The sequence below is a fragment of the Camelina sativa genome, chromosome 16 (genome assembly GCF_030686135.1).
Source record: "Camelina sativa cultivar CO46 ecotype springtype chromosome 16, ASM3068613v1".
NCBI classification, from domain to species: Eukaryota; Viridiplantae; Streptophyta; class Magnoliopsida; order Brassicales; family Brassicaceae; genus Camelina; species Camelina sativa.
This window is the reverse complement of record NC_141895.1, coordinates 21036713-21048339: the sequence shown is the minus strand read 5'-3', so window position 1 is coordinate 21048339 and position 11627 is coordinate 21036713. Positions and strand designations below refer to the sequence as shown.

The following is an 11627-nucleotide window of genomic DNA, read 5'->3' as shown; positions in this document are numbered from 1 at the left end:
TACTGAGAGACTTTGAACTTGTAACTTTCTCTTTCCTTTTATATTTTGATGGCTGAATGGTTCTTCTATAAGACAAACTCAGCACAAATAAATGCTACACTAATCTTACAATCACTCGCCTCAATTCAGGTGAGAGAGCCTTCTTCTTTCTATGGTGTGATTTGCATGCAAAAAAATCCTTTTTGATCTCTGCAATGAAATCGATCAACCGAGTTGCTTTCCCCTGTGTATAGAAGAGAGCTGTAACCAAGAAGAGAATCAGATCAGATGACCGAAAAAATGAAAACAACAACAAAAGAGAACTGAGAAGGTTCATGATATTATAAGACAAACTACCTCAAGGCTATGAAGGCTGCATCATATGATCTTGCTTGAGCGCTTGTTGCAGCTTTAAGACCTCTTGCTGTTGCTCTGGAGTCAGCAATCTCAGCTGTTCTGGTGTAAGGTTCATTACTTGCTGGAGCAATGTTGACTGGACATCGGGGGAGATCTGTGTCTGGAGAAAAGAAAAAAAATCAATCACGAAGCAAGGATTTGCAGATTACTAGATTTCATTCGAGGCATTCCCGAGCGAGTCCAAATTATGTGATTGATAAATACCTGGGGAGCTTGTACTTGATTCGGAAGCATTGAATTAGACGCATGACCTCCAGGGAGTGAAGTGGTTCTCCTTTCCTCCACTTTCATCATCTTTAATGGTCTGTTCATTGATTGATGAGGACCCTCGTTTATTCTTTTGCCATAGTTTAAAGATACAGTTTGCCCACCTTGCTGTAAAAAGACAGAAAAAAGAAGTATGTGATTAGTCATATTGTCCACTAAACTCCTTCTGGTGTTCAACTAGGAATAAGCTCTCCCTGTAAGAGATGGGCAATTAATATAAAACAGTCCTTTGGTGTGTGTTTGTGTATTAATAACACTGAAAGTTAAACTAAATTTACATCACCACCATGGCTACATTCTCTAATAAGATAGGTATTGTGGAAACTCACCTGCATCACAGAATTTGTTAATGCTGGGCGGGGTACTTGAGATGGCTGGATAACAGTATTCGGAACTGAAGTCTGACTACTATAACCTACGTTGACGGAAGCTGGAACCACTTGTTGGCGTTGGAATGGAGCGGTTTCGCTGAGAACTTTAACTTGGGATCTAGAAGGAGGATTCACAGAAGAAGGACCTGGTTGTGCTACTAGTTGTGGAATCTGACTGAAAGGTTGTTTAGAAGACTGTTGAACGGGAAACTGACTATGGGGAGGGCGACTCTGCTGCTGCGGCCTTTGTGCAAGTGGCGGTAAAAGGTTTTGACCTGATGATAATTGCGTGTCTTGATTTGAAGACCCTGTCATATGACTTGGGGCTTGAACAATATTTGGCGTCTGCAACTGCACAATTCAAGAATGGCAATAGTCCTCTTCAGACATGACAGATAGATAGCAAAAGGAAGAAACACAAAACTGTTCAATAAGATAGAAAACTTACCACTTGTGGACTCACAATCCCAAGCAGTATCTGCGCCTGGAACAGTAGACAAAGTATATGTTCAAAAGATGGTGTCAGAATCATAATGATATAAGAAATAAAAATGAGAGATCATAAATAGTAAAGCACCCTGGAAGAGACGTTTATCAGCTAGTTGAAGGACAATGAAGGTCAGAATGTGGTTCAATTCATGAGACATTAAAGGGGAATGTAAAAATAATATTGAAGTGTATAACATACATATCAAGAGCACACTTGAGAAACTAAAACAGATTTTTCCCTCCTAGTTCCCATAAATCACCAACAACTATTTTGCATGAAAAAAAAAAAAATTGCAGAATCAGGGGATGAGTAAGTACCAGAAAAACAGCTTTTAGTAACTGAGGTCTTGAAACCAACAACTGTCGAGCTTGTTCCTTATTCTGTGTAGCCATTACCTGACATTAAGAAAACACAATCACATCACACCACTCGCTACCAATAGCATAACAATGCATCAAAAATATAAAAAAAATCCGAAAGATTCACACCTTAATGGACGATATAATTTCAGTAAGCTGACTTCTAGACATCTTGGCAAGATGAAGAGTCAGGGGATCACTCGCTGGAACCTGCAGATTACTTTGTGTAAACTGCGAACCGACCTGAGGACCACCTAGTGCACCCGCCATAACAGATGCAGCAGTTATAGCAAGTTGGAGACCAACCGGCTGATGTATATTTGAATCTACAGGCCCTCCAATCTGCTTTTGAGATTCTGTAGTAGCAGGCAAACCAGGTCCTCCTTGACCCTAATATCCAAAGTTAGTTAATCATTGTTAGTTATAACGTCTTGAGACAATGAAAAAACCATCCAACAACAATTAAAGAAGTTAAGAGAGGAGTCAAAACATAACGAACCTGATCACGGGTTTTGTCAGTGCCTTTGTCATTCTCAGCGAAATCAACTCTTAACTGACGGCCATTGATCTCGTAACTCTGAAGATTACGACGAGCACTCAACGCCGTTTCTTCGTCCTTATACTCACAAAAGCCGTAGCCTTTAGGTTTACCAGTTTCTCTATCCGTAACTAATCTGAATCAAAGAAAACAAAACAGTTTAGAAAGAAAAAAAAACCATACTTCTCTGTTTCGTTTTGAAGAAAGGTGTTTCCTTTATCAAAACCCTAAAACAAATTGAAGAATAAACTGACCTAAACGAGACAACAGGTCCAACCTCTCCACAAATATCTCTGAGTTGTTCCTCCGTCGCGTCGTAAGGGATGTTCCCAACTAAATTAGACACCCAAAAGAAAAAACCAAATTAAACTAATTGAATCCAAATTCAAAGAGAATTGAGAATTGCAGAGTGTTAAGAGAAGAAGAAGAGGGTGTTGTTACCAAAAACGCAGCGTCGTTGGGATGATGAAGCCATTGAGAATTAACAGAAGATAACGAAGAAGAAGAAGGTGAAGCGCTGCTTCATCTTCTCCCTCGAAGAAACGGGTCTTTCGACAATCGAATTCGAACCAGCGTGTTTCGTGAAATCCTCAGACGGTTTCAGACTTCAGACAGAGAGATCCTCTTCGTATTTGTTGGTTCGATAGGACTTGCCTTAATTTTTTTTCTTCCGTTTTGCTTATAAAAAGAAATTAAAGACGAACTAATTTAATAGTACCGTCGAATCGATCGATTTATTTCATTATCCTCTTTTTTTTTTTTTAGTTTTTTCACAACTCACACAACAATAAAAATAAAAATAAAAGGAAAGCAGAAAAAATGGAAGTTTTAGTTATTTATTATTATTACACAGAAAAAGGAAAATTTCTTCTTTGAATTTGAAGTCTATGATTGTTTAACAAATATTTTTCAGTTCAGTAGCATGTTAAACGAGTTTGGTCTCTTAACATGTCGCAGGCACCACTGATCAATGTTTCTGTTATTCTATAGTTATGGAGATTTTTTACGCATTTCACGGATACTTGATAATACTAGCTTTAAAAAGTTGCATATCTATGGAAAAAGATGGTTACATGATGGTGAAGTCCGAGAAAACACTTTAGACCAAGTAAGAGGCATACACACAAACCACACGAGGGTAAAGCGTTTGAAATCAGACGAATGCGAAAACAAAACAATACAAACAAACAAACAAAATGCGAGGAGATATTGATATGTTGTTCTGACATAAAGGGCGATGGGAGGAGCATATCAGGTGTCAGGTAATCTCCTCTGTACTAACTCAGCTGGTGGACGCAATGTGCAAACCATTTCTCTTGTCTTCCCAAAGTATACCTGCGGTTTCACCAAACACCCTATCAAACTTTGGGCCAACACACTTATGAGATGATAGAACATGATCTGATCTGAATCTTCTCCTAAAACTCTCGCATACGGTGGTTATATGATGATTACTCTATACAATTTGGGGTTTGCCAAGCAGTCAAAGAACTGTAAGCATGAGATTAACTAACAAAGCAATCCGGATGGGGGTAATTTAAGCAACCACACAGCATATATGGCGGTTACACAAGTAAAAGGAGTTTGTGGAATTGGTATAGGGATTGGACGTAGAACCTGATCAAGTGAGTTTCTCAGTTTGCCTTCCAATTCTTCAATCATTCTCCCCATATTGCACAGATGTCCCTCAGCTACTGCTAGATCCATTTTCATCTAATTTCAACAGTAGCAGAATAATGTTATTCTTTTAGAGATATTTGGTATTCCACCATTGAATCACTATTCCCACCAGTAGCTATATATCTATGTAAGGCATGTGTTAAATAGAAGCTAATACTTACTTGTCTTCTAATTGATCCAGATAAGCCGAATTTGCCCGACGACTCATCATCTGTGGCCAGAGAGAGCATGATAGTACTTGTTAAGCAATAATGTGCCATTTCCTCCTCCTCTGGACCAACCTAGGTTTAGAAGCTCAGGAGTTAGAAATATGAAGCTCATGAAACTATGAATTAGTTGCAATTGTGGAGGTGTGTGTTACAGAATGGCCAACATTTATAACACATAAGGCACTTGGTAATGGCATGTATAAGTATCTTAGGAGAGTCACCTGTATAACATGTATGGCATCCCACGCTCCTTCCTCCAGGCATCCCCTCCGACCATGACCTGACTTTGACCCATCTTCAAGAACCAAAAACCAGAACAGCTCAGGTGAAGAGTTTTTATTGCCTAACCTTCGGTGTTATTGAACTCTACAGAAAGAAAATACCCTTCTTAATAAGGAAACATGCCACAAAGCCTTCATTATCATCCTCCCACATGTAGACTGAAGATATACCACCTTCATAATACCTGGAAAAGAAAAACTGATCAAGACAAACCTTTGCAAGACTTCTCGGTTACCGATCGCATGGATACTTTATCATGAGTAGGCAAGGCTTTTTACACATCAGATGCTAACTATGTCTCCGTTTTAGATAACTTATTATCAAACTAGTTTGATTACATGGTTTTGTAAGTTGAACGAGATAGGTGAAGAACCTCACTGGTCACGGTAGATTGCAAAGATATCGTTGGCTTCAACTTCGAGCTTTCTTAATTCTGACGACGGGTAAAGAGCATCCTCTAGCGGAGGAAGGTATTTATTCGACCAAGGTGACCTGCAAAGTTCACAAGATACAAAAAATAGCACTTCAGCTACAAGCAAGAAATAGTGTAGCTTCCTAATTATCAAACTATCTTTTAATCCAATAACTCAATACCCTTTTCAGCTGATTCCAAGCACTAAACCAAAACCATAAAACATTTAAATTCTCTCATTACACAAAAAAAGTACCTGTAGGAATCTGCATCTCTATTGTACTCACACAAGATGAAATCTTTCCCACTTTCTATATCACGTAACACCTGTTGCAATACATAGATACTCGTTATCCGTCATCAACCATTTACAAAGAACTTACATTTCTTTCTACAAATTAACTAAGGAAACAATTGAATTAGACGCAGAAGAGGTAAACAGATGCGTAACTAACTCATTCAGACTACATTAAACATAATCAACTTATCAAACCATCCTAATCGCTGAAGTTACATAACCAAGCCCTTGTGAACCATACATTGGGAGACAAACAAAGTGGATTCAGGGCAACAATATCACATTAACAAAATCTCGAGAAACGAGAAATACCTGAAGAGGGAGATCGACTTGAGAGAGAAGATCGGAAGAATGCTGAGGAATGAGGCTTAAAAGTGCAGAGAGAGCCGTCTCCGACTGCTTCGGCGGCATTCTCCTGAGAAGTCCCAAAGCTGCCTCCATCTCTTCAACCTCTTTGCACGCACGCCGGAGAAATCTATTCCTCCGATGAGAACAACTGATGGTAACAAAATCCTCAAATTGTTTTATTATACCATTTAAGCCCATAAAAAGGCCCAAACTTAACAAACCCATTTTACGAATCAAAAACGGTGTTGTTTTATACGGAATATTTATGGGCAAATGTCATGAAAACCCACTTTCTTCTAAAGTATTGTCACAAAAACCCACTTTCCACTCATGGTATACTTTCCCAAGTTTTTTGCTTATGTGTCCACTTTCCTTTTACATTTTTGCCCTTACTAACAACTTACATCTCTTTCTCTCATTCTTTTATCTCTTTTTCTCTTCTTTTTTGTTGTTAACACTTTAACAAAGTAAAATATATTTATTTGTTATCATAAAACAAATTTTCTATTTATTTATATAAAATATGTTATGATTATATATTTTCTACATTTTAAGATACATATTGCTATATTTTTTATGAATTTTTAGATTATACAGTATCCATTAGTCGTTGAACATTTGTTCAATTATAAGTGGATAATCAATTGCAGTATTGTTAATAGATAGTTACTTGTGTTTATTCATACAAAATATACATACATAAATTTGGTTAGATCTTTATCCATAGCATATTATCCATAACACAACATAGACCAAATAAGTACAAAACCCTTTAAATCTAAATTTTAAATCCTAGAACATAAACCCTTGAACCTAAAACCAAAACTATTCACTTTAAAAAAAAAAAAACAAAGTTTAGTGGATAGAAAAACTGTGGATAGGTCTCCATGGATTTACAAAGCATATCTAGACATTAAGCTGAAGAATAACAGTGGAATGGTGGCTATGGATGTGATCATGTAGATATTTTTTTGTGGATACCAATGTAGACAGACCAAATAATCATCATACAACATCCACACAATTAAATCCATAGACACCATGATCTCCTTGCTTCATATTTTGTGTTGGTCCAGAAACATATACACTCATAAGTGGTTAATAAACAAAATAAAAATTAACAACATTGATTTATTTAGAACATTGAATATCAATCATGTGGATTAGTAGTTATGGATACTTATCTTATAATATCTTGCTCATTCTTTACATGAGCAGAAATATGTCCAAGATAAATTAGCCACATAGATTTCTTTTAGCTAAATGTTTTTGTACTATTTTTCAGCTAGAAGGATTTCTTTTAGGGTTTAGGGTTTAGGGTTTAGGGTTTAGGGTTTAGGGTTTAGGGTTCAGGGTTTAGGGTTCAGGGTTCAGGGTTTAGGGTTTAGGGTTTAGGGTTTAGGGTTTAGGGTTTATACCCTAAATATTAAATCCTAACACCACATAGACACTAAATCCATATAAGCCCAAAAACGTAAACCTTATTCCCTAAATCTTAAATCCTAAACCCTAAACCATACACCTTGAACCCTAAATCCTAAACCATGAATTAAAAATATAGACACATCATCTACATACCTAAACCTAAACTTTTAACCTTAACCCCTAAATCCTACACCTTGAACCTTAGACAATACAACTTGAACTCAAAACATAGACATTGAATCTATATACCATCTAAAGTCTAAACCCTAAACTATGGTGATGTCTGAACATGCAACAAACTTGTCAATAAATTTCATCTGGATTGCTTGTCCACGTGGTCAGAGTTTGGTGGATAGGCTTAGAGATTAATAATGACCATGTTTGTTGTGTAGTATGCTTCTAGTGACACTTCTAAGTTCTAATATCTCTAATTCTAGCTTAAAAATAGTACAAAAACATTTGGCTAAAAGACATCTAAGTGGCTAAACTATAGTGATGTTTGAACATGCAACAAACTTGTCAATAAATTTCATCTGGATTGCTTGTCCACGTGGTCAGAATTTGGTAGATAGGCTTTGAGATTAATAATGACCATGTTTATTGTGTAGTATGCTTCTAGTGACACTTCTAAGTTCTAATATACCTACTTCTAGCTGAAAAATAGTACAAAAACATTTAGCTAAAAGAAATCTATGTGGCTAATTTATCTTGGACAAATTTCTGCTCATGTAAAGAATGAGCAAGATATTATAAGATAAGTATCCATAACTACTAATCCACATGATTGATATTCAATGTTCTAAATAAATCAATGTTGTTAATTTTTATTTTGTTTATTAACCACTTATGAGTGTATATGTTTCTGGACCAACACAAAATATGAAGCAAGGAGCTCATGGTGTCTATGGATTTAATTGTGTGGATGTTGTATGATGATTCTTTGGTCTGTCTACATTGGTATCCACAAAAAAATATCCACATGATCACATCCATAGCCACCATTCAACTGTTATTCTTCAGCTTAATGTCTAGATATGCTTTGTAAATCCATGGAGACCTATCCACAGTTTTTCTATCCACTAAACTTTGTTTTTTTTTTAAAGTGAATAGTTTTGGTTTTAGGTTCAAGGGTTTATGTTCTAGGATTTAAAATTTAGAATTAAAGGGTTTTGTACTTATTTGGTCTATGTTGTTTTATGGATAATATGCTATGGATAAAGATCTAATCAAATTTATGTATGTATATTTTGTATGAATAAACACAAGTAACTATCTATTAACAATACTGCAATTGATTATCCACTTATAATTGAACAAATGTTCAACGACTGATGGATACTGTATAATCTAAAAATTCATAAAAAATATAGCAATATGTATCTTAAAATGTAGAAAATATATAATCATAACATATTTTACATAAATAAATAGAAAATTTGTTTTATGATAACAAATAAATATATTTTACTTTGTTAAAGTGTTAACAACAAAAAAGAAGAGAAAAAAAGAGAGAAAAGAAGGAGACTCAACCGAAAATATACCATGAGTGGAAAGTAGGTTTTTGTGACAGAACTCAACCGAAAGTGGGTTTTATGACATTCGCCCAATATTTATTTTGCTTTCTTGGGATTTTTATAAGAAAAAAAAAAAGTGATCGGAGCGGTGAATCGTTAAGTCATGTCATCGATGACGGAGAACGAGAAGGAGAGAGATCCACAGCAAGAGATTGAAGAGACTACACCGCTGTTAGAAGAGTCTCAACCGGACGGTGAATTGAGATCGAAGACCGCGGCGGGGAAGATGCCGGAAGTGGAGATCCATTTGTATAAGAGTGGAAAAGGTCCGATCGATGTGTTCAAGTCAAATCTCGGCGGTTATGAGCAGGACCAGCTCGAGGTTCGATCTATTCTTGAGAAATATGGACTCAAATCAATCTTCGCTTTCAACGTCGAGAAAGGTCGTGCTGTTCCGATCCGATTTCACCCTAGGAATGGCCGGTCTGTGCTGCCTTACAGGGATGGTGCCGTCATTTACATCGACGGTGAACCTCAGGTAATCTCTGTTCCTATGTTTGAATCGTAGAATTGTGAGTTTGACTTAGGCAAGAGGAATTAGGAAAAGAGAACGATCTCCTTAGCTTTTAGTTGTAGTTCGCAACTGATTCTTAAACGAAGTGTTTTGAAATTGTGGTGGATTGTTCTATATGACATAGTAATGTTGAAATTACAAATGAACAACACCTAGGAAGTCACGATAGAAGTGTTGCTATACATCAGCTGGACCTGCTTTTATCGTTGTGGATAGTTGAATTACTCGACATTAGCTTTCTACATTCATTTGTGTTTATGATTTTCTTTTGCTTGTTATACATGTCATCAATAGTCTACGCTTCTTTACTCTTCAATTGCCCTGGAATTTTTCAATTCACTTGGATTGGATTCGGACCATTCAGTGTCTCATATAACCTTAACTTTATTCTTGCTGTAAGTAAACAAATTCTTGGAATTACACCTCTATGAACTACAAGACGCGTGTAAAAGACCATAGATTTACAAGATGCATGTAGAAACTAGAATGAATGACATGGTACTCTGAATTCGTTGGAGTAGAAGAAAGTCTCTGGATACTATGGTCGATGGTTATTAGAAGAGAAAAAAACGTTGAAAACATGCAGCTTTAATCATGTGATTCATCTGATGACACTATGTCTTTGAACACTTTTTGTTTTTGTTTTTCAGGACTCCCTGATCAAACCCATCACAAGAATCATTCTTGGAGTCGTGATTGTTACGCTCTTGATAACATTTTTATTGAAAGACCCTCCAGCGTGGATCAAAAACAACATCTCCATTGGAACTTTTCCTCCGTGGGTGCTCGCTTGCATAGTAATAGTATTCACTCGAGCTAGGAAGAGAACCAGAGATTTTTTAAGGAAGTATGGCTGGTGATATGATATCACAGACCCCTTACACAGGTCTCGTTTTAAATGTGGTCGAAATTGTAGTCTTTTCATCGACCATAGATATAGAGGTTCTCTTTGACCAAAAAAAAAAGATATAGAGGTTCTCTTGTCTTAACCCAACAAGTTCCTTTCTTTGGCAACACTCTTTTGTCTTTGATAAGCCTTGAGGCACCCATTTGCTTGCTTTCAGAACCAAGGAGAGAGCAAGCATTTTCTCAATCTGCATCTTGTTAAAATTTAATGGTTTTTTTGCATTTCCATGTGTAATGCAGTGTGGTCTTTATGGAAGCTGAAACTTGGTTTCTAAAAAACAAAGATTAGTAAAGCTACAAAGCCTGTCCATGTTTAATATATACATTGCTCCTGCCTCCTGGTAATTAACTTTCAAGCCTGATGATAACTTTCTTATTATTATTTTTGTTGTACTGTGGTAATTGGTATATATGTAAAATGATTTGTCTGCAATTTTAACATGAATTGGTCGACCTCACTCGTATGTAACCTACTAAGCTCTATGAACATCAATCTCTTTGATGAGTTAAAAAGAAAAGTACAGAAATTACTTATTTGTAGTAGAAAATAAGTACCAAGCTATTAGGAGGACAAAAGTTGGGACATAACGAGAACTCTTTTATTAACTTTTAATAAAGAATGATGAATTTCGTACATGCCCTGAAGACTTTTTCTACATCCAAAATTGTCAATCCAAAATCCCAAAAAAAAAGTATATATATAATTTGATTAGATTAAATGAATTTTGGCATTAGTACCAATTCTCAAAAGTTGCACACACAATAAAGCAAAGAAAAAAAAACTACAATTTTATCATAAATTATCCTAAAATCTAATAACAAATGAAAATAATTAAATAAGTATGTGCATTCGATTAGTCTATATACAATATCATACATATTCAATATGTAACCAAATAACTATGTATCTGTGTAATTTTATTTTTAAAAAACACAAATTAGATGATATCAGATTTTTTTTTTGTACAGAAATCATCAATCCTAAATCAAATAGAAGAGTTTGTCCGTATCTATCGTGGTCAAAACTTTTTATAAATTTATTTATTTTCCGAAATGTACTTCTCTACTTGTGGGTTTGAATTGAGTACCATAACAAAGTTTGTCAAAAAAGAAAATATCTTAAAAAAAGTTTGGTCAAATCATAAACAATGAATAAATAGGTTACCATTTAAATGAATACTCTTCACGTTATTGCAAAAAAAAAACACACAAAAACACATGAATCTTACGTGGCAAATGTACATTGGTCAAAATAACAAGAAATGCCCATAGGCCCACAGAAAGATCCAGATATAATAAAAAAAACTCGATCAAAAAATATCATACATATTCAATATATCACCAAATAATACACACAATACATCAAAGAAAAAAAAATTATAATTTTATCATAAACTATCCTAAACTCTAATAATAAATGAAAATAATTAAATAAGTCTGTGCATTCCATTAGTCTAATTACAATATCATACATATTCAATATATAACCAAATAACTATGTATCTGTGTAATTTTATTTTCAAAAAACATAAATTAGATGATATCAGATCTTTTTTTT

At 35.3% G+C, this 11627-nt stretch overlaps 3 protein-coding genes across 3 annotated transcripts; 1 reads left to right on the top strand and 2 right to left on the bottom strand.

The window, feature by feature from the left end:
- Window positions 1-11: 11 nt before the first annotated feature.
- Window positions 12-3195, bottom strand: LOC104751018 (cleavage stimulating factor 64). Its single transcript, XM_010472886.3, has 10 exons — window positions 2863-3195; window positions 2676-2754; window positions 2383-2557; window positions 2013-2273; window positions 1842-1919; window positions 1483-1518; window positions 993-1385; window positions 601-771; window positions 337-496; window positions 12-240 (listed from the first exon to the last, which is right to left on the bottom strand). Exons 1-9 carry the CDS (start codon window positions 2894-2896, stop codon window positions 344-346), a joined length of 1380 nt encoding a protein of 459 aa, XP_010471188.2. The 5' UTR covers window positions 2897-3195; the 3' UTR covers window positions 12-240; window positions 337-343.
- A 258-nt stretch (window positions 3196-3453) lies between these two features.
- On the bottom strand, window positions 3454-5879 carry LOC104751017 (F-actin-capping protein subunit beta). Its single transcript, XM_010472885.2, has 8 exons — window positions 5615-5879; window positions 5261-5331; window positions 4971-5084; window positions 4694-4776; window positions 4532-4605; window positions 4263-4382; window positions 4039-4134; window positions 3454-3756 (listed from the first exon to the last, which is right to left on the bottom strand). The coding sequence occupies exons 1-8, from the start codon at window positions 5873-5875 to the stop codon at window positions 3673-3675; spliced, it is 903 nt and encodes a 300-aa protein (XP_010471187.2). The 5' UTR covers window positions 5876-5879; the 3' UTR covers window positions 3454-3672.
- A 2698-nt stretch (window positions 5880-8577) lies between these two features.
- On the top strand, window positions 8578-10291 carry LOC104751016 (uncharacterized). Its single transcript, XM_010472884.3, has 2 exons — window positions 8578-9127; window positions 9814-10291. The coding sequence occupies exons 1-2, from the start codon at window positions 8753-8755 to the stop codon at window positions 10021-10023; spliced, it is 585 nt and encodes a 194-aa protein (XP_010471186.1). The 5' UTR covers window positions 8578-8752; the 3' UTR covers window positions 10024-10291.
- Window positions 10292-11627: the final 1336 nt, after the last annotated feature.